Source organism: Hakea prostrata, chromosome 5 (assembly GCF_041222555.1).
Source record: "Hakea prostrata isolate BN-2017 chromosome 5, UWA_Hpros_2, whole genome shotgun sequence".
NCBI classification, from domain to species: domain Eukaryota; kingdom Viridiplantae; phylum Streptophyta; class Magnoliopsida; order Proteales; family Proteaceae; genus Hakea; species Hakea prostrata.
In genome coordinates this window covers 51,210,920-51,236,885 of record NC_142604.1, presented here as the reverse complement: position 1 = coordinate 51,236,885, position 25,966 = coordinate 51,210,920, and the positions used below count along the sequence as shown (strand labels likewise).

The following is a 25,966-nucleotide window of genomic DNA, read 5'->3' as shown; positions in this document are numbered from 1 at the left end:
ATTCCCCTTCTCTTTCCCCTTTCTTTTCCTTTCTTGGCCTGCGACAGCTAGGAACCCAAAAAACCCATCACAACCCCTTTTCTTGGATTGCTTAATTTTCTGCAATTCAATTTCTTTTGAGTCTGCACAGAATTCCAAGAAAGAAAAGGAAAAGAAGAAAAGAAAGAAGAAAAACAAGAAAGAAAAAAGATAAAGGATCATCCCTAACCCCTTCCTATCCTAATGTGAGATCCCTATTGCCTTCTTTGCCTAGAAAACCAACCATTACCTTCTCCAGCTACATACAAAAACCACCGTCATTTCCACCTCATCCTGGGGTAAGTTTGGATCTCTCAAACCTTACCCATGTTTAGCCTAGTTTACCCCATTGTTTTTCCTACCAACCCTAGTTCATCCAGTAGGATATTTGAGGTAGCGAGTCGGTTCGTGCAGAGTGTGTACTTGGATGTTGTGTATTGTATCCTCGAATGCTTGAAGTTCACCTTAGGAAAATGACTATCACATGCCAGGCACCACCATCTGAGGATATAGGTTATATGGTGCAGATTGTGCTGGTTCAATTTCTGGCAGATGGTCTACATCAGAACTTTTTTCTGGGATGAATTTCACATCAGGATATTGTACATTTGTGAAAGTTAACTTGGTTGTGTGAAGAAATGAAAAGCAATCTGTTGTGACTTGATCCAATGACAGATCGAGATCTCATGAGAAATCTCATTTTTTGGGAAGCGATATGAGCTATTATTATTAAAAAAAAATAAAAAAAATAATAATTAAAAAAGAAAAAGAAAAGAAAAGATTACTTGGTTGAGTTGTTGGTCAAGTTGAATCTTGACCCAAGATATTGGTTCATCCAAGTTTCCAACCAAACCATAGTATAAAAGGCCCCTTTCTTGACTCAATCTACTCAGGCACATTTCACCTGGTTTCTCTGCTGGAATTTCCATCCTAATTATCTATGAATTTGTCACCAGAGTTTGAGGATACTCCACCACAAGTGACTCTGAGGACATCTATACTGGATCTATTACATTACAGCCCATGTTCAAAGTCGTCTAGAGGGGTGGATCTGGTTATTGCATCATCTGGATACATATGATGTAGGATCTCCAGGTGTTTTACTTTATTGTAATTTCAAGTTTGAATATTAGTATTGTTTGTAATGGACTTCTTTAAACATGAATGTGAGCTGATTACTTTTGAGTATATTATGTAAATAATAGGGCATTTTTAGCATTTTACTTCATCGTAGCAGTTTATAGCTTATAGGCCGAAATGGAACTCTTAACTCTTTCATTTTTCATAAATCTGAGGCAACAACTGTGTTTAAAAAGGCCTAAAAGAGGCTAAATAGCAACTTTTAGCCCCAACAGCCGTGTATACAAGGTGGACATTTGAGTTGGAAAAGAAATGCAATAACTCCCTGAGATCTAAACTCAGTTTTTAGAAGAATCACTTAGTCCTCAAGTTCAGAATTTCAATTTCTTATCTTAAAACACTAAAATAAGAGTAGCAGTTGATTGTTGAATTATTGAGCCCAAAAATTCTAGCTGTAAGGCAGAATTAGTCTCTGGTATCTTTCCCAACATTTTCCTTCAAGGGTTCCTTTGTTTTGGGTGGCACCATGTGTTGCATGTGTATCCCTTCTTTTTGTTGTTGTAAATGTATCACTAATGCAGAGGGCTTGGTGCTTCTATTGCTAGGCTAGATTATCCAACCCATGAGCTTAAGTTACTGAGTGGAGGATCCAATCAGTTTATGCATCAATGTCCCCAGAGTTAGTTGATGTGGGATTATTCCTAGGCAGCTTCTTCTTTGTTTGCTGGTAGTTATAAATGCTACACAAGTGGACATGTCACAATCAAGTAATAAAGTGAGTAAGAGTATCATACCCACAAAGGAAATTATCTTTGATTCTCAATTTAAAAGGATATTAATTACAGCAAACTTAATGAAAATGATTGTATTAATAAACTAAATAAAGGAAAGACAAGGAAATAAACTAGAGTTCCTGAAATCAAACGCACGCAATAAGAACTTCTTCAATCAGTGGTAATGATGTTGGTTTTGTTGAGAATTGTGACAGCCTTGGTGCACAAGTTTCTATCTTGGACAAGCAGTCTTAGTTGCACAAGCTTTGGAGAATAAGAGTTTTTATTTTAGAGTAGGTTTCTATTTTGGTTACTTTCTAATTTCTTGTTGCTTGGTTGACAAGTAATATCTCCCTGGGAGAGTTTCCTTTTTAGTATATTTGAGAGATTCTATGCAATATGTAATTTTTCTTTTTCCTATACTTAGTTTAGGAACTTCCCTAAACTAAGATTTGATTTTAATTATAATAAAGTACCAGGGGAGAGCCAAAGTACAAATGCAAGATCTCTCCCTCTTCTCTTCTTCTCCTTCTTCTTCTCCTTCTTCTTCTTCAGTCTTCTTCTATTCTTCTTTTCCTTTTCTAAATTTTCTTTCAGTCTCTAGGCTGATTGCAGGTGCTGAAATTCTAACATAATGTCAGAGCAAGTTTAATCAGCCTAAGGACTGCTACTTCTCTCTGTGAATGCTCAATTTTTCTTCTTTTTTTATTATTTTATTACTTGTTTTACAGCCACCTATCGCAGTCTCAACTCTTATTTCTTGAGATCTCTCAGTCCCATCGTGATCCTCTGAGATGTTTGTTTTGGCATATAAGTTAGTTTATAAACTAGACAACCTGCTATCCTTATATTGGTGAAGACCTTTCCCTTTTTTTCTGCAAGTACTGCCAACCACTGCTGAGGTATTGACACATCTACTGCTCATCCTGTCACTGCTATTGCCAATACTATTGATGTCGTATTGGATTCTGCTGCAAGATACACTACTGCTGCACTTGTTATATTGAATTTTTCTGTTCTGAAAATTTTCTATTGGTTCCGTATTGCGTCCCTATTGCTGCCATCGATTGTTTCAGGTGAACCTTCACCTTGGAAAATTTCTGCTTACATGGTATTGGTGTCCTACTTACCTGAATCAACTGCAGCCCCCTTTTTCCCTACTCCTCTATCTACAAGAATCAACTTCAATTATGTTATTCTTTGGGTAGATGGAGTAGTATATCAATGACCATTAGTTCTATAGGAATTTTCTCTTAGTTGATTTGCTACTTTTTGGGTCTTTGGGACATATTACTGGTCATTGGCTCTTCCTCTAATATTGGTTGGTGCTTCCCTTACTAATAAGTGGTTTAATACTATTATGTTATGATTATTTATTACCCATACTTTTCAAGTTATTTACATGATGCCACTAAAAGCTTTTCCCTTCGAAGTTTACCCTTTGGCTTTTGTCTGTGTTTCCTTTTTTTGAGATTTCTCTAATTACATTTATGTCAGTCTCGTTTTAGTTTTAGGATATTTACAGATTTGCTATTCTTTTCTTTTATTTATCAATAACCCCTTGAAAAATTCTGGTGTTGTCAATTGTCATTATCTTAATCTACCATGAGGAGAGTTTGGAAATTGTTTCTTGGATTCAGACTTGCTAGAAGAATGAAAATTATATCTACCATAAAGGTTTCATTGTAAATTTTTGTTTGGGATCTTTCTGTACTAGATATTGATTGTCATTAACTGTCCACGTGTAATGCCACACGTGAGGGGGAGAATGGAGACTTATTCTATATATACTCAAGATGTGTTGAAGGATATATTTGTGGATATCATTGTCCTCCCAAGATGGTATCTACAACAATACCTTTACCTATCTACTTGGTTTGTAGCAACCTATATTACATTTACTTACCTATTTGGTCTGTAGTAATCTATACTACCTTTATCTATCTACTTGTTCCATAGTAACCTATATTACCTTTATCTACCTACTTGGTTCGTAGTAACCCATACTACTTTACCTACTTGGTCCGCAATAACCTATATTGCCTTTAATCTACACACTTGGTCCATGGTAACCAATACTATCTTTTACCTACCCATACCTTACCTATTACTTGCGTTCTTGCGAAGAGCTTATATGGACATTGGAGCTGCACCTTGCCTACCTGTGCGGACATTGAAGTTGCACCTTACCTACTTGTGACATTTGACTTTTGGCTCAATTTTTTATCTATTAGTGCGGAGATTCCTCTATACTATTGGCATTATTTAGATAGTGCCTTTGACACTGCTATATTTATGGATTCTATTCATATTCTATATCACCAATTGTTCTCATTATTGGGTGGTTTATTCGACATGAAGAATTAAAGATTGTTTTTTAAGGTTGATGTTAATTATCTCCTGGGTGAAGTAATCTTAGTGTTTATCGGCATCTACTATTACTAAACGGTTCAAGGTTGCTACTGCCTTTCAAGTTTATTCTTATTGTTCAAGATGGAGTTTTCTTTGTGTATACTCCAACTTAAGTGGGAGTGTTGTGAATTGTAACAGCCTCGGTGCACAAGTTTCTGTTTTGGACAAGCATTCTTAGTTGCACAAGGTTTAGAGAATAAGAGTGCTATTTTAGCTTAGGTTTCTATTTTAGTGGAGATGTGTGTCCGGGGTCTTATGTGATCGGCGTATTACATTAAAGCTTAAAGGAAAATTTTATAGGACCGTTGTTCGACCAACTATGATTATGGTGCAGAGTGTTGGGTTGTTAAAAAGAATCACATAGATAAACTCAGTGTAGCAGAAATGAGGATGCTAAGATGGATGAGTGGCAAAAGTAGGATGGATAAGATAAGAAATGATCATATTAGAGTTGGTCTGGTAGTTGCTCACATAAGTGATAAGCTTCAAGAAAGTCGTTTGAGGTGGCACGACCACGTTCAACAGAGACCTATAAATGCCCCTGTACAGAGAAGTGATATAATCCATATTGAAGGAACTAGAAGAGCTAGGGGTAGACCTAAGATAACCTTAGGAGAAGTGGCAAGAAAGGATATGTATAGCTTAGGCCTTGTATCTAGCATGGCCTCGAACAAAACTGATTGGAGGGCAAGAATCCATGTAGCCGACCCCATTTAGTTGGGACAAGGCTTATTGTTCTTCTTGTTGTTGTTGTTGTTGTTTCTATTTTAGTTAATTTCTAATTTTCTTGTTGCTTGGTTGACAAGTAATCTCCCTAGGATGGTTTCCTTTTTATTATATTTGGGAGATTTTATGCAATATGTAATTCTCCTTTTTACTATAACTTGGTTTACGAAACTTTCCTAAATTAAGATTTTATTTTACATTATAAAGAAAGTACTAGGGGAGAGCCAAAATACACATGCAAGCTCTCGCCCTCTTCTCTTCTTCTCCTCCTTCAGTCTTCTTCTATTCTTCTTTTCCTTTCAGTCCCTAGGCTGATTGCAGGTGCTAAAATTCTAATAGGTTTCGATTCCCCTTATCCTGAATTTGAGCTAAGAATGGTACAGCAAAACAAATCAAAGAACCTGAAACAAAATTGTGCTCATGAATCATCCAATATGCTTATGCTTTCATCATCCTACTTTAAATCCACCATATTCCTGTGGCGAGATAAACTAAGGATGCCAAGTTTTTTCTGGGTTCTACTGGAGGTTATGCGAGGCAAGTGAATATTCATAGCCTACCTACTAGTTAACCTAACACACATGAGGATTTAGCAAATATACATTGTTCAACATTGGTCTAGCTCTAATCAATTTTCCAGCAAATTGAAACCACAATATTCTTTCAAGATGGCCAATCAATAAATAAAAATAAGTAAGAACATATATATTGAACACTCATAACGAACCTTGCTACAGCAAACTAAACATGCAAACCAAATTACAAGAATAGATAATCTTATCATCCCAACATAAAAATGAAATCAGTTCATATTGAAGTTCAAGAACGAAGAGATTATTACAATAATTGTAGGAATACAACTAGCAAAAATAGGAAAATAGCAACAAATGGAGAGCCAAATGATGCTTCCACAATGCTCTAGCTGTTCACTTCTTTGCCTCAGTCTTCTCTTCTACGGTGTACCTTCCTTCCTCTTTGGTGCCTCATCTTTTTCTTTTCTGTCCTCTTTCTTTCCTTAAGTGCTAGGGTAAATATGAGTTGTAAGAGTTGAACATTCTCTTTTGAAATCAATGGTTGTGATCCTTTAGATAGTGAGCAAAAAGGTGTGTACAGTCAACTAGCCACTTTTGTTGATCTCACTTGATGTGTGCCTCATATGCTTGGGTCAGCCAAATTGGTAATTATGCTACAGCATTGTTGCAGCATTTCTGCAACAAACTTTGAGAATTTGTCCCCTTTCTACTTACCATATCTCATGCCATTTCCTTCTTTAATATAATTCACTTCCTAAAATGCCAAGAAAATTAGGATTGATCAATTTCATCAATTAATTAAAGGAAAGTCCTACATAGACAAAATAAAAGAGCTACACTAAACTTAAAATGCTAAGACTTTGTAGACTACAATTAAGTAAGAACATGCACTAAAAATAAAATAAATCAAGCTATCTCAAGCATAAAAAGCATTAGAAACAACTCCATTTCATAGAGTTATCAATCTTTATTTTTATTTTGCTCAAAAGGCTGGCACAACCATGTTCAATGAAGCTCTTGGATGCTTTAGTATGATGAGAGTGAGATAATCCAAATTGGAGGAATTTAAGACCCAAGGGCAAACCTAAAATAACCTTGATAAGTGGTGAGAGAAGACATGCATAAGTTAGATCTTGTTTCAAGTATTATCTCGAATAGAGCTGATTAGAGGGCAAGGGTTCATAAAGGCTATCCATTTAGTAGGGATAAAGCTGAGTTGTTGCCGTTGTTGCTTGTGTGCTAAAATTTCTTATTTTATGACATCAATTTACCAACTCACTTAAGTCCAGTCCAATATGCATTGTTCTCATTGTGGGTCAAGTGCTAAATGTTGGTTAGTAACCAAACTTAGAGCATTGGCAATTGTTTCAAATTACTCCTGCTCATAGTTGTCAAGGCAATCACCTAGGTGGTCAGGTGGACTTTTGGTGGTCTGGGCATTGGCCTCCTTTTTTGTAGTGAGTGCCTTGAATCTTTACTTGTATACTCATAAATAGACAAATACCCTGCATTTGATTCCCACAGAAAAAAATTTGAAAGGATAAAAAGTTTAAGCCCTTGTTAAGGACAAAAACTGGATTTTCAGCATTAGGAGAAATCTTCAAGATTTTAGCATTGAGGTTGTTAAAGGGTATTATTGGATACAAGAAAAAAGAGACAGGTTCAAGAGTTAAGAAAGGGTTTCATTACTGGAAGAGTTCTAGTATTCATTATTGTATTTCAGACCTTCATCTTTCTTAGCTTTGTACAATTGTTCTCTATAATATTGGTTCCTAGATATTTCTGTGGAAATGTTCAGACTCCACTAGATTTGTGGAGCGTTCTAGATAATGGATCCTCCTTAGCCCAATCGTCAATGTCCACGGGCCGGTGGGCTTGGCATCTTGGTTTGGGATGGCAAGCTTGATACTGAACGTTTGTTTTGCTGGACGAAGCAACCTGCTCAGTGGCACCTTTTCTAGCTAAGCATAAGGGAGAGGAGAGTTCTAGAATCCATTGTTGTATTCAACAACTTGGAGAGCTCTACAATCCTCCATCTTTCTAGCTCTGTAGAGTCTGTACAACTCTTCTCCATAATTTGGTTCTAGATGTTACTTTGGAAATGTTCAGACTCCGCTAGATTTGTGGAGAGTTCTAGATAATGGATCCTCCTAAGCCCAATGGTCAATGTCCATAGGCTGGTGGGCTTGGTGCATTAATCTTAGTTTGGGCTTCAGCAAGCTTGATACTGAAAATGTGTTTTGCTGGACAAAGCAACCTACTTGCTAAGCACAATTGGGAAAGGAATACTACATACTCGGGCTTCCTTGCTGTGTTGGCGCATTTGTTTTTTCCTGTCTCATTTCCGTGGTTTCTCCTTGAAATCTCTGATTTTCTATAGATACTCTGGTTGTGACTTCTGAGAGGAAGAGAGATTGTCAATGTTGGATATTCTCATCAAAGTGATCTATGATGTGAGGATGTAAACAATAGTCAATCTGAGTTAGTGATAAATGCATGTTTGTTTAAATTGATTATTCAGTAAGTTTTTTTATGTTCCTACTTTGCACATGGATGGTATGTAGTCTTAGATTAATGAGGCCATTCATAAACTGCAGGCCCTTTGAACTTCTTCAGCGGTTTAGTGTGCATGAGTTTGCTGAGGGAAGCTTTCATCCATTTGAGTGTGCTCAGAGTTGATCTGTTTCATGGTAATTTGACAGGTAATTGTTGCCCCTTGCATTTATGGGTTCAATAATTAAGGTGCGCTTCATGGCCAATATAAACGGTTTCAACTTTTTTTAAAAAATGGAATTTGTTCAAGTTTGGTCTGGATAATATGCAATGTAAAACATAATTCATTTTAGGAAATCCATATTTGAACAGACATGCATTTGCATGTGTGTTTGCAGTATATATATCTACCGTCTTTGCTGCTTGGATTCCCAAGCTGACTAATTAGTTCTTCTGTGTGTTTGTTTTCCACTTGTTCTTTCTATGCCTCCCACTTGATTTGTAATGAGATAGTTGACCTGTGAATCGCACAAATGTCGGGCATAGTTTTAGCTTCAGATAGGAAAGAAGTGTGAAACTACCATCCTAATGGCATTAATAGATGAAGCGAGCAATGTTTTTCATCTTTTTTTTTTTTTTTTTTTTGGGGGGGGGGGGGGGCTATTGGCGAATTGTTGCTTGGTCATTCACATTCTGATAGCTTTGATCAATATGCAGTCTGCTGACTCAGTTCTTTCAGTTTCAGGTTCAGGCTCATGAAGTTTAATGATGGAATCACCCATAGTTCCTTCCAGAGCACCAAAGAAAGATGTTTGGGTAAAGCACAGGATGGTGATGGAGATGAGCCAATAAAGCCTGCAACTGACAAAGCTCTATGTAACTTAAAAGTATAATTGTTAAAAGAGTCATTCCAGCTGTACATTTTGTTTTAGATGGTATTCATTAAAATGCAAGGCTATGTATAGTTCTGGTCTGGTCACCCAGTCTTCTATTCCAACCATCAAACGTTTCCTGCCCATCAACGTTTTTGCCAAATTGTCTTTTACTAAAACCATGAGGTCTGTGCCGTTATGTTTCATTTGTATAGTTTTTATCTTCTTTTGGTTGGCAATTTGGTTCAAGTTTTTGGCTTTTGTTACCTTTGTCTTCTCTATTTATTTTCCAGAAATCACCTTTTACCCTGGTGGATAGGGGGGTTGGGAGTGAGCAAGAAGCGGAGTGTGGAGGGGACAAGAAAAACATAAAACCCTGAACCTGCACCAATCTGGAATCGAAATCACTCAGGAAAATGGTTTGAAGTGATACACTATTTATATGGAACCTTCCTTGTACAAGAGGTGTGAAAGTTTCCTTCCATTTTAGGGCTTTTCACATTAACTCCTCAGGAATAAATAAATTGAGGGGGAAATCGTTTTCATGGGTCTCTCTGTATATGGAACTCCCTTGAAAGTTAAACCTGAGCATTCACATTCCTTAAACCTAATACTGTTACCCATTAACCCATTACTTTCCTGAGTCTAGCTCGAGAATGTTATTTACTCTTAGTCTTTCAGTTCATATCTCAGAAAGGACTCACCTTGTCAATGTTCAGATGTGCTTTCTTCATAAATGTATAGTGAAAGAATTTTGGAGTAGCCTAAAGGATCTCTGGTTCTACTTTTTTCATGCCTTTTCTCCTCAAGTAGAAGACCTTTTGTTAAGGTTTTTTTTTTTTTTACAGAGAGAAATCGGAGGAAGAGTATTCTCCCACCATCTTCATTCATCTTCCACTGCATTTTCTTGCAACCTCAACGCCTCAGCCTCTAGAGTCTGCACCTAGAGGTTCTTTTGACCCTTGCATCAACTCTTCTACTCTCGGAATGAAACTGAAGAAAAAGGATGATCAGGAGAGTTAGTGCGGATTACTCTTCAGAGCATTCTGTGCTTTTTCGACAGTGTTACAGTTACAAATTATGTAGAGTCTATAAGTAAAAAATAATAAAAATCCTAAAAAAATATAAATCATATCATTCTAATTCTGTAGCCCTCCAGTAATTTGTGATCACCAGCCGTCAGAAGAGCACATTCCAGACTCAGAGTGTGAATGGTGACTTGGTCCATCCACTAACTTGCTCTTTCTCCACTTTCTAGATTCTTCCAGACGAAAATGACGTTTCTCTAATTTTTCCAGGGGTGGTCCCCTGCATGATCTGAGCCTTCTTGATTTTTTATTGGTATCGTGTGAAGCGATACACAATGGTTTGCTGCTAGTGGTAGTCTCGATACAGTACTGGTACGGTGTGGATAAAAAGTAAAGTTGAAAAAACAGGAAAAATCCTTAGTTTGCCACTTTGCCCTCTTTTGCCTGAATGATCCTGGTATGGCTCAGATCCTGTCACTGAACCCTTTCAAGTTGGAATCTGATTCTGATACTTTAGCAAAACAATCATCATTGTCATTCATCTATCTATTCAATTGGGTTGGTCATGGTGGTTGATCTCATGTCTTTTTCTACTAAACTGTGGTGCATGCATTGCTCTGTGGAATATAACACAAAGCATTTTGTTGGCAAAAAATTTTATTAATATTTCATAGTATAACATCAAGAATTTGAATTTTCTTCAAGTTCAGGACATATTTTTTGCTTATATTTGAATTATATGCTAAAAGCTAGTCAAGGTACATGTCGGCTGGCTCAGACAAATTTCAATTAAAGAAAATATCTATCGCATATTTCAAGAAGCGACAAATTATGTAAAGCAAACAACTTCTCGTGACATTCATTGGATAAAGTGTCGATCTCTAACTGGATTTGTGTCAAAATCAATTTAGTTCAGAGGTTCAATTTAGGATAAAGTAAGGCTGAGCCAGATGGGGGGGGGGGGGGGGGGGGAAGGTAAATTCTAAATCTTTATCTGACCACCTTAACTCAAGTTAGTATATTCCAGCCTTAACTTACACTCAAGGTTAGAATCTTCTGTCCAACCCTACCAGAACTTAAAAGGCTTGGTTGGACCCTGATGATTCCATGTATGTTAATACCGAAAAAGCTAGGATCCTGCGCATTTAATGCGCAGGATCATCAAGCCGAAATTTCGGCTGTAGGATTCAAAATTTCGACCGAAATTTTGATCCCACCGCCCAAAGTGAATAGCTTGATGGTCCTGCGCAATTATTGCACAGGACCCAAGTAAGGTCCTGTTAATACCATATTGATTTTGAATTGGTCTTGTTGAGTGAACGATACACCATTTAGTGCATTACATTAAAACCATATGTCCTTAGGCCCAAATACAAGATCAGATGAAATGATTTCTTGACCTATGTTAATGATTTTATACGTATTCTAATTGTTCTTTATGTTGACATTGGACATAGTCACTAGCACACATTTCGTCTACACCGTATAAATAGGGTAAAATGATCATTACAATCACTGTAACTATATTCCAACTAAATGAGGTTGGCTACATTAGTCCAAAAGAAGCTAAGGTAGTATCAATACCGAAAGCAATTGAAATTGTAGTTTAGCTCTAATACCCTAAATCCATCCTAATCCTCCCTGAGCTCAAACAGTTTGGGATCAAAATTCTAGTCATGAGGGCTAGTTAGGGCCAAGCCAGGGTGGCCTTAATTAAGACCAAGGTCTAGCAATTGTTCGACCCTATATCTTGTAGGTTATCTTTGTTAAAAGTAGAGTAATAATATAGAATTATGTGTTATTTCATTGTTTTGTGATTAGTATCAAGGCTAAGATTAAGATAATTGTTTAATCTAGCTTAACCCAGTATGCCCTATCGGATCAAGGTCAAGATTAGACTAGGATATTTAGGACAATCAAGGTTTTGAAAAAATCCAACTCATTCTGACCTTGTTGCAGTCTAGCTACTATGGTAATACCAACTATGTTATTGAGGTTGGCATATTCTGGTGCAATGGCCACACTCTCACAAGAATTGCTTCAGTGTAGCACAATAATCGTGCAGCCTATTTTGGTCCAGATAGAAATTCATGGTTGAAACGAAATTTCGACCACTTGTTTTGCGTAAGTGATTTTTTCAATGAAGTTTAACAGCGAAACAAGTGAGCAAGATTTAGTTTTAACCACAAGTTTTGATCTGAACCGTTATACGCACTTCATTGTACAGCACCCAACTAAAGCTCCATAGTCACAAATACAACTCTTGTCGATTGTTCTTTTTTTCTTTTCTTTTTTCAAAGAACAATTGTCAATTGTTGTAGTATAATAATGAATCAATTGTTTTATCATAATAATGAAGTCTTCAATGAAGACGGATTAAATTATAAAAGCCACCCAGATGGTTTTGTTTTTTTGGGTTGTGTGGCGGGTGGCGACAGCCAATCTCAACCTCTACTTCAAATTTCCTCATCTCTCTCTCTTTCTGGTCTGATAGAGTCATTCCTGATTGTAGAACAGCAGAGAGATGAGCAACCGAGGAAGGGAAGCACCATCATCCACCACCCTCGAGTGTTGTATGTGTGGGGACTATGGATTAGCCGAAGAGCTCTTTCGATGCAAGATTTGCCTCTTCAGATTCCAGCACAGGTAATTAAATAACTGATCACAAGAACATTTAGAACCCACAAGTAGTTTGTGATTTTCGTGATCAATCTCTTGCTTTCCGAACTATTTATTCAATGATTATGATGGTTGTGTGTCTCTGCAACTACAGATATTGCAGCAATCTTTACCCAAAAGCAGAGTCTTACAGAGTTTGCAATTGGTGTCTAAAAAGAAAGGGAAGGAAGATCATAGACGGAGGAGCAGCCCACAATTCTTCCTCTTCTTCTCTGTCTTCTAATAACAGCGAGAGACATGATCGAGAAGATCACAAGAACAACAACAGAAAAAGTGTGGATGATATGCTTCTGGGTGTGAAAGCCCAGAGAGGCAATCATCTCCAATTGCATCTACAGACTCCAATGAAGAAACAGAGGTCCCCAGATCGATCATCCACGGCGGCTAGAAAGAGGATAATCGCAAGTGGGTGTTTGGAAGAAACGCTTAGAAGGACCAAATCGGTGGAAATCCAGAAGAGTGGAAGAGCTGGGATCATCAAACAGGTGTTCAGAGGTAAGGTTCGAAGGTATAAGCTTTTGGAAGAGGTCTCCAGTTAATGATGCACTTACCCATTTTCAGAATTCAATTCTTCTTCTCTGATGTAACAAAACTGGAAGAGAGAGAAAGAGGAGTTCTGGGTTTGCGTGGAAAAGATCAGCCTGAACTTTGTTGGTTCTCATTTTCAGAAAAGCCTTTTGGTTAACCAGAATTCCACTTGCAGAATAAGTCATGAACTGTCTCCATGGATCTTCTTTTTTTTTTTTTTTTTTCCTTCTCTGTTCTTTTTGGTTTCAGATTTTAAAGATGGAATAATTTTATCTTTACCTGCTCTCCACTTTTAATATTGGAGAAGAAGAAGAATGATTACTGCCAGAATGAGAGTGAGAGAATCTGGAGTTTTAAGCCTTCCTCCAAGGACAGCAAGGAACAGAGGAAGTATACAAGTGGGTGTAGGGTTTAATTATTGGAAGCGCGTCATGATTAGGGCTACTACTTTTAGAAAAGAAAATAGTAGAGTTTGCTGCCCGGCAGCAGACCCTATGCTGAACAGAAAAGCCAACAAGGCTTTCTAATAATAGGATGCAATGATTTAAAGAGTTGGAAAAATTCTATGGGTTTCTTGACGAGAGTTTTGGTTTGTTTTTTTGAAGCTCATCCGAGCCACCTTGCGCGCACTTTAATTACATCCTTGGGAGGGAGATGTTGTCTGCAAGGATCAAACCTATGACATCTCCACTGACGAGAGTTTTGTTTTGAAGTTGCGTAATTAATGTGCACTATCATACATGGGAGATCGAAATTAGAGTCAAATTTTTAATTTTGACCACTCGTTTTGCACAAGTATGAAAAACAACTTTATGAATTGAACAGTGGAGATCGAAATCTCAACCTTCGTCTCGATCTCGATCATAAAGTATGTGATATTGGACATTTGATGGGCAGTACACAAGCAAAGTTTTTGCATCTTGTAATATAAAAGAAAAATACAACTATAAGTCTATAACTAGGCAAGTGTTTCTATCCTTCCCAACCATACAATGAAAAGGAAGACAAATTGTACAAAGCAAAACCCAAAGGATGAAGGATGGTATCTTCCTTGCTTGCTATTAGTTTGTAACCAACCATCGTTTATCCAAAAAAATAGTAACAAAAGAAAAACAAATAAATATTTTTGCATAAAAGTGTTTACATCCTTTAGGTGTCATTTCCTAAGGAAATGACAAGGAGGGAACACACTAAACATATATACACTTTGTGTCAGTAGTGAAGGAGTTGATCCTCAAAATTTGTTGATATTGGATTTTTAGGGGTTGTAAGTTAATGATTCTGGCACACTAATTATGTGTCATTTGCTCATTTTTGTACAGAAGTTGCCAAAATCTTATATGGTAATTCAGTCTAAAACAAATATGTTGGTTCAATAAAAGTATATTGAATCGGGTGTTTGGCATATAATTTATGTGCCAACAAGAAGGGCACAGACACACTTCTTGAAAAAATGCGCAGTACACTTGGGTTCAAACGACTGTAAGGCGTTGATGGAGGGCATCGGTGTATTCTCACCTTATAAACATGAGATGCCCTAAAACCAGAAACCACAGATGAATCAACTCTTTGCATTCGACTGAGTTCTGCGGCAAGCCCTACCTTCTTCTTCCTCGTCCAACCAGTAAGTTCAGCAGTCAATATTGATGATCCTACTCTCAATCATGAGAAATCCAAAGACCCTAGGAAAATCAAAACTCCCATTAATTTGTAGAATCCGGATCTCCCGCGTCGGGGGAGCACTCTCTGTGCTCCCCCATGGCTTCCTGACCACAAAAACCAGTGGGTCCCATTGGTGTTGAAAAAGTTTTTTTTATTTTTTTCAAAAAGTGTTTTTTACCGTGGGCCCCACTGATATATATGTGGTCAGGAAGCGTTGGGGAGCACTTTGTGCTCCCCGTCGGGGTCGGTGATCCGGACTCTAATTTGTAATCTGTCTTTCCTATTGGAACAAACTAAGTAAAATAAATTGGAGTTATATGTGTAGGTGAAAATTGAATCAATTGGTTGAAGGAAAAACTCAATCGAAATCAATCAAAAGTTCTTTATTGGATCAGATTAATTACACAAATATCAAACATTTACAAAAAAAAAACCAATGCGAATGAATTAAGAATTCAATTTGGTAGCTTGAAACCATAAACCCAATAAAATAAAATAATAATAATAAATAAAATAAAATAAAATATAATATTCTCAATTTTTCGGTGATGTAATATAATTATATTATTTGTCTTGTGTATAAGTTGGTCAACATGCTAATAGTATTTCCTTTGTGGACCCCACTAGACTCTGTGGTGGTAGGACCATATATAATTCATACCCACGTGCATCTATGTCACAGAAGAAGATGATGAGTTGGCATGAATAACGCTTGATTTACTGATCTCCATTTATTAGTTTATTCATGTGGGCCCAGTTATGGTTTATATGGGCCTGGGCTGAGGCTTTAGCCACCACTAACTACAGTGCAGGTCCAAATAATCCTCTGGACCGTGGAATTTGTTTATTTGTTTATAGGAATTCGATTCTTTTGTCTGAAACTGACTGAAAACGGCAAATCGCATGAGATGGCATTTAATAATTTTTATAGATATCATTGCTCTCAAAAACAATTAAATAAAAAATAAAAAAATAATTTTATGAAAGAGATATGTTTCATACACAATAATGGGAGAGAGAATACAAAAACAAACATAATAAGAAGCTGTGTCAGTCGCCTTTGCAAAACCAACAAGTTTTTTTTATATATAATTTTTGCATCTACGCATCAACATGTTAATCTATATAAACCACATTTTCCTTACACTTAAAGGTAATTGTTCGTTATTGAATTCTTTTTGGCATCAGGTATTATTTGTCTTTGGCTTTGCAACTTTTCAGTTCTAGGCTTTGAGCACCCCATCTGCTAGAGAAAATTGTTATTTTTACTTATAGACATGATCATCAGAGGTAACTAGCCACCAACCAACACGATCAGGTATGGAGTCCCCCAGCTAGGCCTTATATGAAGTTAAATGCAGATGCCTCCTTTATTGTTGAAAATGGAAATACAGGGTTGGGTTTCATTCTTAGAGATTGCAAAAGCACACCCGTGTTTGCTGTCTTAGAACCAGAAGTAGTCTCTTCGGCATTAATGGCAGAAGCCCTTGCTATGCGATCAGGCCTACCCTATGCTTAGGCTGAAGGAGTGGACTATTTGCAGGTGGAATCGGATGCTTTGGACCTAGTTATGTCCATTAATCAAAGAAGACCCTCTGTGGCCCACGACATTCAGCCCATTGTAGATGATATTTGTCATCTTGGTGATTGTTTTTTGGATTGTAATTTTTTTCATGTTTCTAGGAGGTGCAATCATGTTGCTGACCAACTAGCAAGGAGGGCCTAGTCAGTTACGGGTACGACTGAATGGCCTATATCCGATCCTTGGATTCAGGCGCTTTGTTCTTTTGTTTCCTCAGCTTAGCCGTTATAAATACGACTTTATTACCACAAAAAAAAAAAAAAAACACGATCAGCTTGCTCTCACCATATGTCTCTTTGTTCAAGTGCCGAATCGATTCATTGTGGTTCAACCCAGGTTCACCAAGTCAGATTTAGGCACAAGACATGTGCTCTTTTGTCTTCAAAAGTCAAAGTTCTAAAAAGAATTAAAATATAGAAGACAACTTACGGGTTCTTAATGTGTAAGTTAAAATGGATCTAAAGGAGTTAGCCTATTGACAATGATCAATGCCTTTTAATTAAGAAGTTAAGATTTGATTTTTCTTTTTTTTTTTGTAAGTATATTTAAATTATATATCATAGCTACCCTGAGAATGTAGTCCAGGTACACATAAACTAACTTGGAAAAAGCTCAAGCTCAAAAAATAATTAAGAAGAAGAACCAAAAGTAGAGCAACATTCTCTTTTTGTAGTTTGTTCAAGTTTCCATTAGATCCATGCTTTATTCGGCCCGAATGATTCGACTAATTGAATTATAAATTTCATGGAAGAATCAGAATTTTAGGCTTTTCACCCATATGTATCCATTGGTTTGATTCAGGTCATTCAATTTGATTCGATTGTTATTTGGTTCAAGATGTTTTGATTCCATTCAATTCACTATGTTAGTATTCATGTTTAGATTTCGATTCTGACTTAACAACCTTAAATTTAACTTATCTATGATTAAAAAAAGAAAAAGTCAATTTATTATTTATGACCAAAGTACTCTTATATAAATTTAAATTTTTTAGTGTATGATCATACAGGATACAATTGATTGTCAAATTAGCATCAAATGTATAAATTTTGATCCGACGACTTTAATAGAAAAGCTGAGGTATGCTTGCAATTACAACTTCTTTTACTTTACAATCAAGGGCTTACTAAGATTACAAATTTACAAAAGTCGAACCCTTGCCTAAAACCACATGAAAGCCCAAGAGTCGAAAATGACCTAAGTCAAACCTCAAGGGATCCATTAGAAGCCCTTATCATGCAAATTTTCAACAGAATATATATGTGTAAGTTAAATTTAAGGGTGGTAAATTAGAATCGAAATCTAAACATGAACCTTTCAGGTGGTCTAGATGAAAATTACTCTATCCAAAAATTGTTTGGACGATGCTAATGGCAAAGAAGCATTATAGAATGTAAATTTTTATTTTTTATTTTTTATTTTTATTTTTTTGAATTCAGAGAGGTTTTTTTATATATAGGAGATAGGGGTATTACATATTACTGTCTGCATGGGTCGAACTCATAACCTCTTCACTAAGAAATATGAATATTTACCACTTTACCAATCCTACATTAGCAAATTTTATTTCTAACTACCATTCCTCGAAAGTTTTGATCATCATGAAGCATGGTGCCAGAGGAATATAGGTATTGTCATTCAGGACTACAGTCCAAAGTATCATTCTAAGGTCGGGAAGGGAAAGAAATTGTAGCTTGGTCAAAAATTCTTAAGTTTTTGTAATTCAAATCTTCTGACCCTGGTATCCTTAATCTTTAAATCTCCTCTCCCAACCCACGTGACACAGACTAGTTGGACCCACCTATGTTAGGTGGGTTGTGAGAGGAAAATTTTGGAAGTACACGAGGTATAGGGATTGAGAATTTGAACTCAAGTTTTTGGCTTCTAGAAGCTCCAATGTGATTGTGGACCTTCTTGTCAAGAAGGCTCTCACGGTTTTGTGCTTGATTGATTGGTCATGTTCATGTGGACCATCTAAATTACTATCTTTCTTTTCTTTAAAAAAAAAAAAAAAACATATATTATCAATATAAAGATTATCATAAGTTTTAGAACATTGTAGGTATCTAATTAAAAACCGTCAAAGAATTATTTAGTTGGCAATCACCATCGTCTCTTAGTGAAGAGCTCATGATTTCAACTCTCCCTAATTGAAGTGTGCGTAAACTCGTCCAAATAACCCTCAAATGCGAAAAAGAAATCAAAATAGATGTAAAGGAAGAGGGTGATAGGGATATCAGACTAGGGGAGATGGGTTTACGTAGAGTGAGGGTAATTTGGGCACCAAGACCATTTTAAGTAGGAGAGATTGAAAAAAGTACAGAGCTAAGGCATAAATGAGAAGGAAAAAAAATATAGAAATGGTGAAGGAAAATTTTTAGTGCCAATTTTTACTTATTCATTTCGATATTGCCTTCACATCTTAAATTTAAAAATCTTATTAATTATACATATCTTTCAAATTTTGTGAGAATTCATAATTGAGAGAGAAAATAGTCACTAATCAAAATCCAAATCAAGTAACCCCGAGAGGTGGCTCAATTGGCAAAAGACCAACATTTTCACATAGGAGTTCAGAGTTCGAATTCCTGGGGACAAGGAATGATGAAGCCCATTTCTATATTAATAATATAAAAACTCCCTTGAAATGTAATCATGGTGCGTGCAAACTGGCCCGAATGAGCCTTATATCCAAATCAAGTAGTATATTTTCTTTTACTTTTTACCGGTTTTATGAATAGAAATTATAAATTATCATAATCATAAAAATATGTATCAATTTTTTATTAATTATTATAAATATTATTAATTATTTTAAAACCTGGAAGTTCACAAACTTATAAGAAACCAAGAACCATTCAAACTTCTTTCCAATTTTAAATACAAAACAGAAAGACACTGTCTTCCCCATTAAGTCTGTTTGAGGGAAGAAGACAAACTGATACCTAAACCCAGAAAGATCAGTATCAGAAGTCAACAACAAATGCTTGAAAATGACTCATTTGCTGCATTCGTCCACACCAACCAATCCTCAAATGTTACCTACCAATTCTTTCTGGTTGTTCTAACATCCTTTTCTCACCCCAAGCCCAGATCTATAATCACCTCTTTGTCTTCTTTTTAGTGCTTTAAAGTCTTAAATCATCCAAAACACTTCACTTGCAGACTTCCCCATGTACATCCTGAAACCCCTCTCTCTCTGTTCTGTAATCTCAAACACAGAGCATTGCCCATTAAAGACTGTAGATATGACACTAACCTAACATTGGGTTGTGAATCATTAACTTCCCTTCATGTCTTACCAGTAACTCATAACCAATCAGACAAAATGTTAAATTCCCAATTCCCATCAACCGCAAACTTTAACTTGCATACTTTAACTTTCTGGCCCACCTCACTCCCCCAACAAATCCAACCTTTCTTATTTTCATTTATTTAATGAACCTCAGAATTTTCAGAGACCCCTTTCTTTTTTTGTCCATGAATTCTAGCTTCTAGATCATAAATTTGAAATATCTAGCTTAGCCTTTGGGTTTTTTAATGGATAAACTTGTTCTAAAGATTTGAAATTTAGATTATCTGACCAGCTTAGCCATCTTTTTTGACTAAATCACCTCCTCAAAGTCTTCCCCTGTAATTAAAATATTAACAAACACAGTATTCCAGTATTAATTCAACTCAGAGAGTTGAAAATGTTTCCCTCTCCCCTTACTAAAGTCTTAAAAGGTAAAAAGCTGTAAAGCAGACACAAACACCAGTGGGTACTGTTTCGAAATCTTAATTCTTAAACCCATGCTTCGTTCCTACAGTAATGGCTCTTCTCGATTCAAGATCACCCCTTTTACTCTGCTTTTCCTCACCATTGTAGAATCTGAGCTGCAGAGAACCTCCAAATGGGTTATCATCGCTTCTCTTGTAACGCAGAGTCCGCCATTGCAATCTGTGATTCCTATAACTGGAACCCAAAAAAGAAAAAGCAGCAGCAGCAGCAGCAGAAGCAGCAGCGGTGGCGGCATAACAATGTTCGGAGATTCTCTTACACTGAACTAGAATCCGGCACCGGTAGCTTCTCAGGTGAGAGCTTTCTTGGTAGAGGAAGTCATGGCGTCGTTTACAGGGCCGTACTCGACGGTGGGAACCTCATCGCCGCCGTGAAAAAGATCACCACCGCCGCTCCAACAGGTTCGAGGATTCAAGATTACAATGCTAATAATAGCCCAGCTGACAACGAGATCGAAATCCTCTCTCGAATTCGAAGCCATCGTCTCGTGAATCTCTTGGGTTACTCTCTCGATCCCAAGGAGAAGAAATTTCTAGTGGTCGAGTTCATGCCAAACGGTTCTCTCTACGATCTTCTGTATTCTCACCCTAGACCGCCCGGTTGGTCCAAACGAGTCCGGTTCGCTTGTCAGACCGCCAAAGCGGTCGAGACTCTTCACTCTTCGAACCCTCCGGTTATTCACAGAGACATAAAGTCTTCCAACATTCTCATCGACGGTAACTGGAACGCGAGATTGGGAGATTTTGGGCTTGCGCTGAGAGGACACGTGGAGGATGTAAGGATAAAATGTACGCCCCCGGCGGGCACGTTAGGGTATCTCGATCCAGGCTATATTGCGCCGGAGAATCTAAGCACCAAGAGCGATGTGTTCAGTTTTGGGATTCTGTTGTTGGAGATCATAAGTGGCCGGAAAGCCATTGATATGAAATATAGTCCGCCGTCGGTGGTGGATTGGGCTTTACCGATTGTCCAAAAAGGTAATTTCGTCTCGCTTTGCGATACTCGGGTCGGGTCACCTGATGACCCGTCTGTGGTCCGTAAACTGGCTCTGTTGGCCGCTCGTTGTGTGGCTACGAATGCAGAGAAGAGGCCAGCCATGGCGGAAGTGGTGGATTTGCTCGAAATCGTTCGCAAGCGAGTCAGATCGTCGCTTTGTGTCGATATCAGGTGGCGAGTCAAGAAATCGTCGCCGTCGTTGGGAGCCCAAGTGTTTGATGACGCTGAGAGTTCTAGACATGTTTGTCGAAATTCCTCAGTGAGGAGCAGAAGAGCGTCTAGTGTTCAGCCTATTGTGGATTCTGGGTTTGAATTAAATGGTTCTGTGAGAAAGCGTGGTGGTAGGTCCAAATCGATTGGTTCTGTTAATGAAATTAAAATGGAGACAGAGAGTGATTTTGTGATGAGCCAGGGAGGCTTGGTAAGGAGGAGACCAGGAGTGTTTGTTAAAATGCCTTCTTACAGATTGAACAAATCCAAGTCTTTGGGAGTAATGCAAGCCAGGCGATTGGAACACAATGGTGATAGAAGTCGTTATCCTGGTGGGTCTGAAGATTTGAGACCATTGATGTGTGTAGATGAAGTTCCATACAAGAAGGTGATAGAGAAGAAGCAAACTTCTCCTAACCTTGGTGGATCTGATGATTCAAGACGCTTCATCAAACAGAAGAAGCTGACAGAGAGGAAGGGGTTTGTGTAAAATTAATTTGCTGATTCAGTTTCTTCGCATAGTTGTGTAACCATTTCCTTTCTCTGTGGATTTATTCCCAAGTTAATTAAGCTCTGCTTGTTGTTGTTCATTCAAGTTTCAGTTAGATTCATTCAGTGTAATTGAATTATCCGTACTCTTTATTCTGGTGAAGTTACTTGATGTTTGGCATCTGTGAATGGTAACTAGTGGTCCTGTGGAAACTAGTTTGATGTTCTTTGATGGATGCAATAAATGTGTGTAATTTTCATCTTGGCACATATCAGTTGTCAATTTGGCAAATCAAGTTAGATACCTCAGCTGGCAATTGGGTCATTTTCTGAAGGTGGAAATTGAAGATGTGATTGAAGGATGATGAAAGTATCTCATATGTTACTGTGATTTGCAGATTTGGTACTGTCCAAATCTGTCCTATAATGGTGACTTTCACTCTCAGTAATTTTAAGTCATGCTTCAGCTTCTTGGGTGTTCTTGCTCTTTGCTTCCTGCAGCTGCTCACACTGTTTCTGCACCTTGGCTAATTAAAAATCTACCTGTAGGTAGGTTGTCCAAGCTCTCATTGTTATACCAGTTTGCCGGCTACCTGCTAGTGAATGTGCGTGTTGGAGCCATCACTCTGTTAATTACTTGCCAAATAATGGCAACCACCAAGGCGCATCTATTAGAATATAGTGGCATCAACCCTTGTAACATAATGAAATTCAGTTAAAAGAGCTGATGAAGTATTGCCCAAATATATTGGAAATCTGAAAGTTACGCAGGTGTTAATAGTGTCAAATCCTGTGATCGATAGCCATGTTTCCTTTATCGTTTCTAAGAATTATCCTCATCAGGCTTGCAGCTGATTTAGTTGATCTGATTGAACCAAGTTACAGGCGAAGTTTTGCTGTAGGTTGTTGAGCCTGAATCAGAGGCATGGATTGACTGGTTTCAGGGACTGGAGAACAGAAATGCACAGCTGCAGCCTAACCATGAAGGATATTCAGCACCTGAAGACCAGTAGTTTCTCTTGCAGCTATCTTTCTTTCCAGTAATTAAGACCATCTTAAGTTTTTCTCCAATGTTCACTCAAGATCATGGCGTATAGAATGTTTAGCTCCACTGCAACTTCTCATTCTTAATCACTTGCTTTAAGCGATAACCTAACCCACTAATCCAAATTGATCTCTAAGCATTCCACAACTTGGTCTCTCACAAGCTTGAGACCTAGTCCACTTTGATTGCTCATTACCCACATCAACTTCGAGTGTCTTTGTGCACAACCCAGTACCATGAAGCCAAGCATTCTTGAAGGGAAAGTTGTTCTTAAGCTATAAGCATGGTATATGGATTGGAAAAACAGCCAGACTCCTTGAGCAAGAAGATCGAGCAGAAATGTTCAGTAGCTTACTGATCTTGCATCATAAACTGGTAAACATTATTTAACAGCACTAGCTACTAATAAATTCCATAACCCTCTTTTGACTGCCAGTGATCAAGGACATAGCTGTAGTTACTGGAAACTTAAAAACAATTTATAAGCACCTTGTCAGAGAGAATGAAAGACAAAAGGGAAAACCCATAAGACTTCAAATGGCATCTAATATCTGGCTGCATTTTGGTAAACCATGAGAGATACAGCTAGCAATGATTGGTCAACTGTTGGGTTCTGGGTCAACCTCAGGTGTGCCCTAGTTCTGCAAAAGTGTAGCCAAGACAGAATCAACTTTTAAGTAGGTAAACGAAAAGAGGGGGGGGGGGGGACACCTTGGAAGGGTCCATTAGGGTTCTCTTCAAGGCATTAACAAATACTACCATTGACTGACTTGTGTCCGTATATAGGGTGAGCTTTAAAGGCAACCCAGAACCCTGTATTGCTTCCACGTAAAGTAGGCATTTGCTTTGAAGCTCTTGGGTTTTAGTGGCTTCCATATTAGTAGGGTTTTAGGTAGAGTGCTTTGGCGTCTAAATTTAACTGAACTCAATGTAAGAACACTTGAACTCATAATCTCTCCTGAAGAATCCCTTTTAGTGTCATCATCATTCTGTCTCACTGTGTGTGATAGATCACCATGCCAAAGAGTACAAATCAATCTACTAGCTTTAAAAATGAAGATGAATCAACCAACACCCACATGGAGCTGCAGAGGAAGAACACAAGCATGGAGTCACTAGGTCTACTGGCTCTAATAAATTTCTTAGGGAGTTCTCTTTCCTTTTTTCCATTTTGACAAAGCTTTAATCAGTTACTGTTGTGGGTTTTTGCAGATGACAATGAAAATGTAATTCAAAGGAACCATATTAGTCTTGGGGGAGTGGTGGAAATTCCTCTATATTGTTTCTCTTATTTGTTTAGTTACTTGCAGTTCTAGTTCTCTTGTACTAATTGTTAGTAACTTGAAACAGGTAACTGTTAATGATACCCACTTGGAGACTAATTGTGACATCTCCATGTCGAACGAGGAATCGAGAATTAGAGCTGAGCTAGAGGCAGATATAGAAAGGGATTTGGAAGAAGAGATTAAAGATGGTATCCGTCGTCTTGCTTTTCGACTGCACAGGCTTTATGAACGACAGAGGGACAGGAATGCAAGAGAATCATCAAGAAGTGGCAACAAAGCTGGATCAGCATTTGATAATAAGAAAACATTCTCTGAAGTGAACATAACAATTAAGATGGAAGGAGATTCCAAAATTGAAATCAATGAGATCAAGAAAGTAGCTCATGAAAAGCAAAGGCCTCGGACTAGTTATAGTTCAGAAGGTAAGAAAGGAAACATATTCCCTGGTAAAATCAAGAAATTCAATTGGGTAAATACTCTCCGATCAGAGAATCGTCTTCATCCTGTTGTTAAGAATGTTCATCGTGTTCATACAAATGTTCATCGTGTTCATACAAATACTAAACATGAAGTGAAGGGAGGGAGAAACTGCAAGCGACCTGTGAAGGTTGCAAATGCTAAGTTACTTGAACTAGGATGGAGGAGCTAAGAACTCTAAAAAGGGTGAAATCCACATCCAACTATTAGTACAATTATGTGAAAATAATGGCCTTCTAGAGGTCTAGATGTGTGAATGTCTTATTCTAAAACTGAAATGGGGTGTGAAAAGCTTTTGACATGGGTGCTATAATAGTAAAAGAGAGTTTCCAAACTTCAGAGTGATGATGATGATCCATCCATCCTTTTGTATTTATGATTAAGCTTGGACAATCTTTCCATGCTTTTATTGTTAGTCTAAGTTTGGGAAAAATAAATAACAACAATTCCAGACAAAGTATATGTAATATTTCAACTATACTATCACCAAGAAAATGCTAATCTCTCGGTGAAATCCTATCTAGTCATGACTGTTGGTGATTGGATGAGACATGAAAATTGAAGAATTTGTCATTTTCTAAATTTGAAAGCACTTGAGGAAATACCTTGTACTTAGCTACACAACTAGCACTAAACTCATAACCTCTTCACTAAGAGGTGCCGGTCATTACCTAGCAGGCAGCAACCCTTCGATGGTCAAATATATTTCTTATTTTAATCTTGATGCAACCACATGTAAAAATCTAGATTTGAAAGTTGGATCGATTTGAAATTAGTATTAGAGACTAGAGACCCATTTTGTTAATTGAAACCTTGGGTAGCTATTTTGAAATGAGAAACATAAAAGTTGGTAATCATGTAATAAATCCAAGTTGGAATTGAAAGAGAGAAGAATTTTGGATTATCTCAGTTCCTTTTTCTGTTTTGGGTAAAAACCTCGTTCTGACTCAGGAGACCAATAAGGGCTGCAACTGGGCTGGGCTGGGCTGGGCTGGGCCGGGCTTTTGCAATCCCAAGCCCAGCCCTATATGGTATAATTTGAGCCCATTCCCGCCCTAACCCTAGTTCGGGCCAATCCCAAGCCCCTACAGGGCCAAGCCAAGCCCATTCCCGCCCTAATTGGCCCTAATTGGGCCGGGTCGGGATGGGTTGGCCCTGATTGGCCCTGTCCCTGCCCTAATTGGCCTTATCCCTAGCTTTAATTGGCCATATCTTTGGTCGTAAATATCAAATGTAAGACAGGTAATAATTAAAATACATATTAAAGTAATTAAATATTTAAATTCCAAACTCAAT

At 37.6% G+C, this 25,966-nt stretch overlaps 3 protein-coding genes across 7 annotated transcripts in view; all 3 read left to right on the top strand.

Annotated features, from left to right (window-relative positions):
- The window catches only part of ASG2 (transducin family protein / WD-40 repeat family protein), a 73,814-nt gene extending 64,150 nt beyond the window's left edge, over positions 1-9,664 (top strand). For 2 of the 4 annotated variants that reach the window (XM_089154565.1, XM_089154564.1), the window contains exons 19-20: positions 8,140-8,244; positions 8,775-9,664. In XM_089154565.1, coding sequence (XP_089010691.1) covers positions 8,140-8,221 — 82 coding nt within the window. In that variant the 3' untranslated portion in view covers positions 8,222-8,244; positions 8,775-9,664. The remainder of the gene's footprint in view (positions 1-8,139; positions 8,245-8,774) is intronic. The other 2 variants (XM_089154563.1, XM_089154562.1) reach the window with 2 other exon arrangements.
- Positions 9,665-20,111: 10,447 nt separating this feature from the next.
- LOC149016436 (Protein kinase superfamily protein) lies at positions 20,112-23,016 on the top strand. The gene has a single exon (XM_089155767.1). The coding sequence runs from the start codon at positions 20,280-20,282 to the stop codon at positions 21,861-21,863; it is 1,584 nt and encodes a 527-aa protein (XP_089011893.1). The 5' UTR covers positions 20,112-20,279; the 3' UTR covers positions 21,864-23,016.
- An 823-nt stretch (positions 23,017-23,839) lies between these two features.
- Positions 23,840-25,118, top strand: LOC149016435 (uncharacterized). 2 transcript variants are annotated; one of them, XM_089156487.1, is made up of 3 exons: positions 23,840-24,026; positions 24,120-24,133; positions 24,258-25,118. In XM_089156487.1, the coding sequence occupies exons 1-3, from the start codon at positions 23,924-23,926 to the stop codon at positions 24,840-24,842; spliced, it is 702 nt and encodes a 233-aa protein (XP_089012613.1). In that variant the 5' UTR covers positions 23,840-23,923; the 3' UTR covers positions 24,843-25,118. The 2 variants fall into 2 exon arrangements, with proteins under 2 accessions (XP_089012613.1, XP_089012612.1); XM_089156486.1 differs by having other exon boundaries at positions 24,120-24,169.
- Positions 25,119-25,966: the final 848 nt, after the last annotated feature.

Excerpts from the sequence above, each read along its gene's own strand:
- LOC149016436 (XM_089155767.1), top strand. The coding sequence starts at position 20,280 with ATGGGTTATCATCGCTTCTCTTGTAACGCAGAGTCCGCCATTGCAATC.
- LOC149016435 (XM_089156486.1), top strand. The coding sequence starts at position 23,924 with ATGCCAAAGAGTACAAATCAATCTACTAGCTTTAAAAATGAAGATGAA. Across the intron at positions 24,027-24,119 it reads CACAAGCATGGAGTCACTAG|ATGACAATGAAAATGTAATT; the intron begins GTCTACTGGCTC and ends GGGTTTTTGCAG. Across the intron at positions 24,170-24,257 it reads ATATTAGTCTTGGGGGAGTG|GTAACTGTTAATGATACCCA; the intron begins GTGGAAATTCCT and ends AACTTGAAACAG.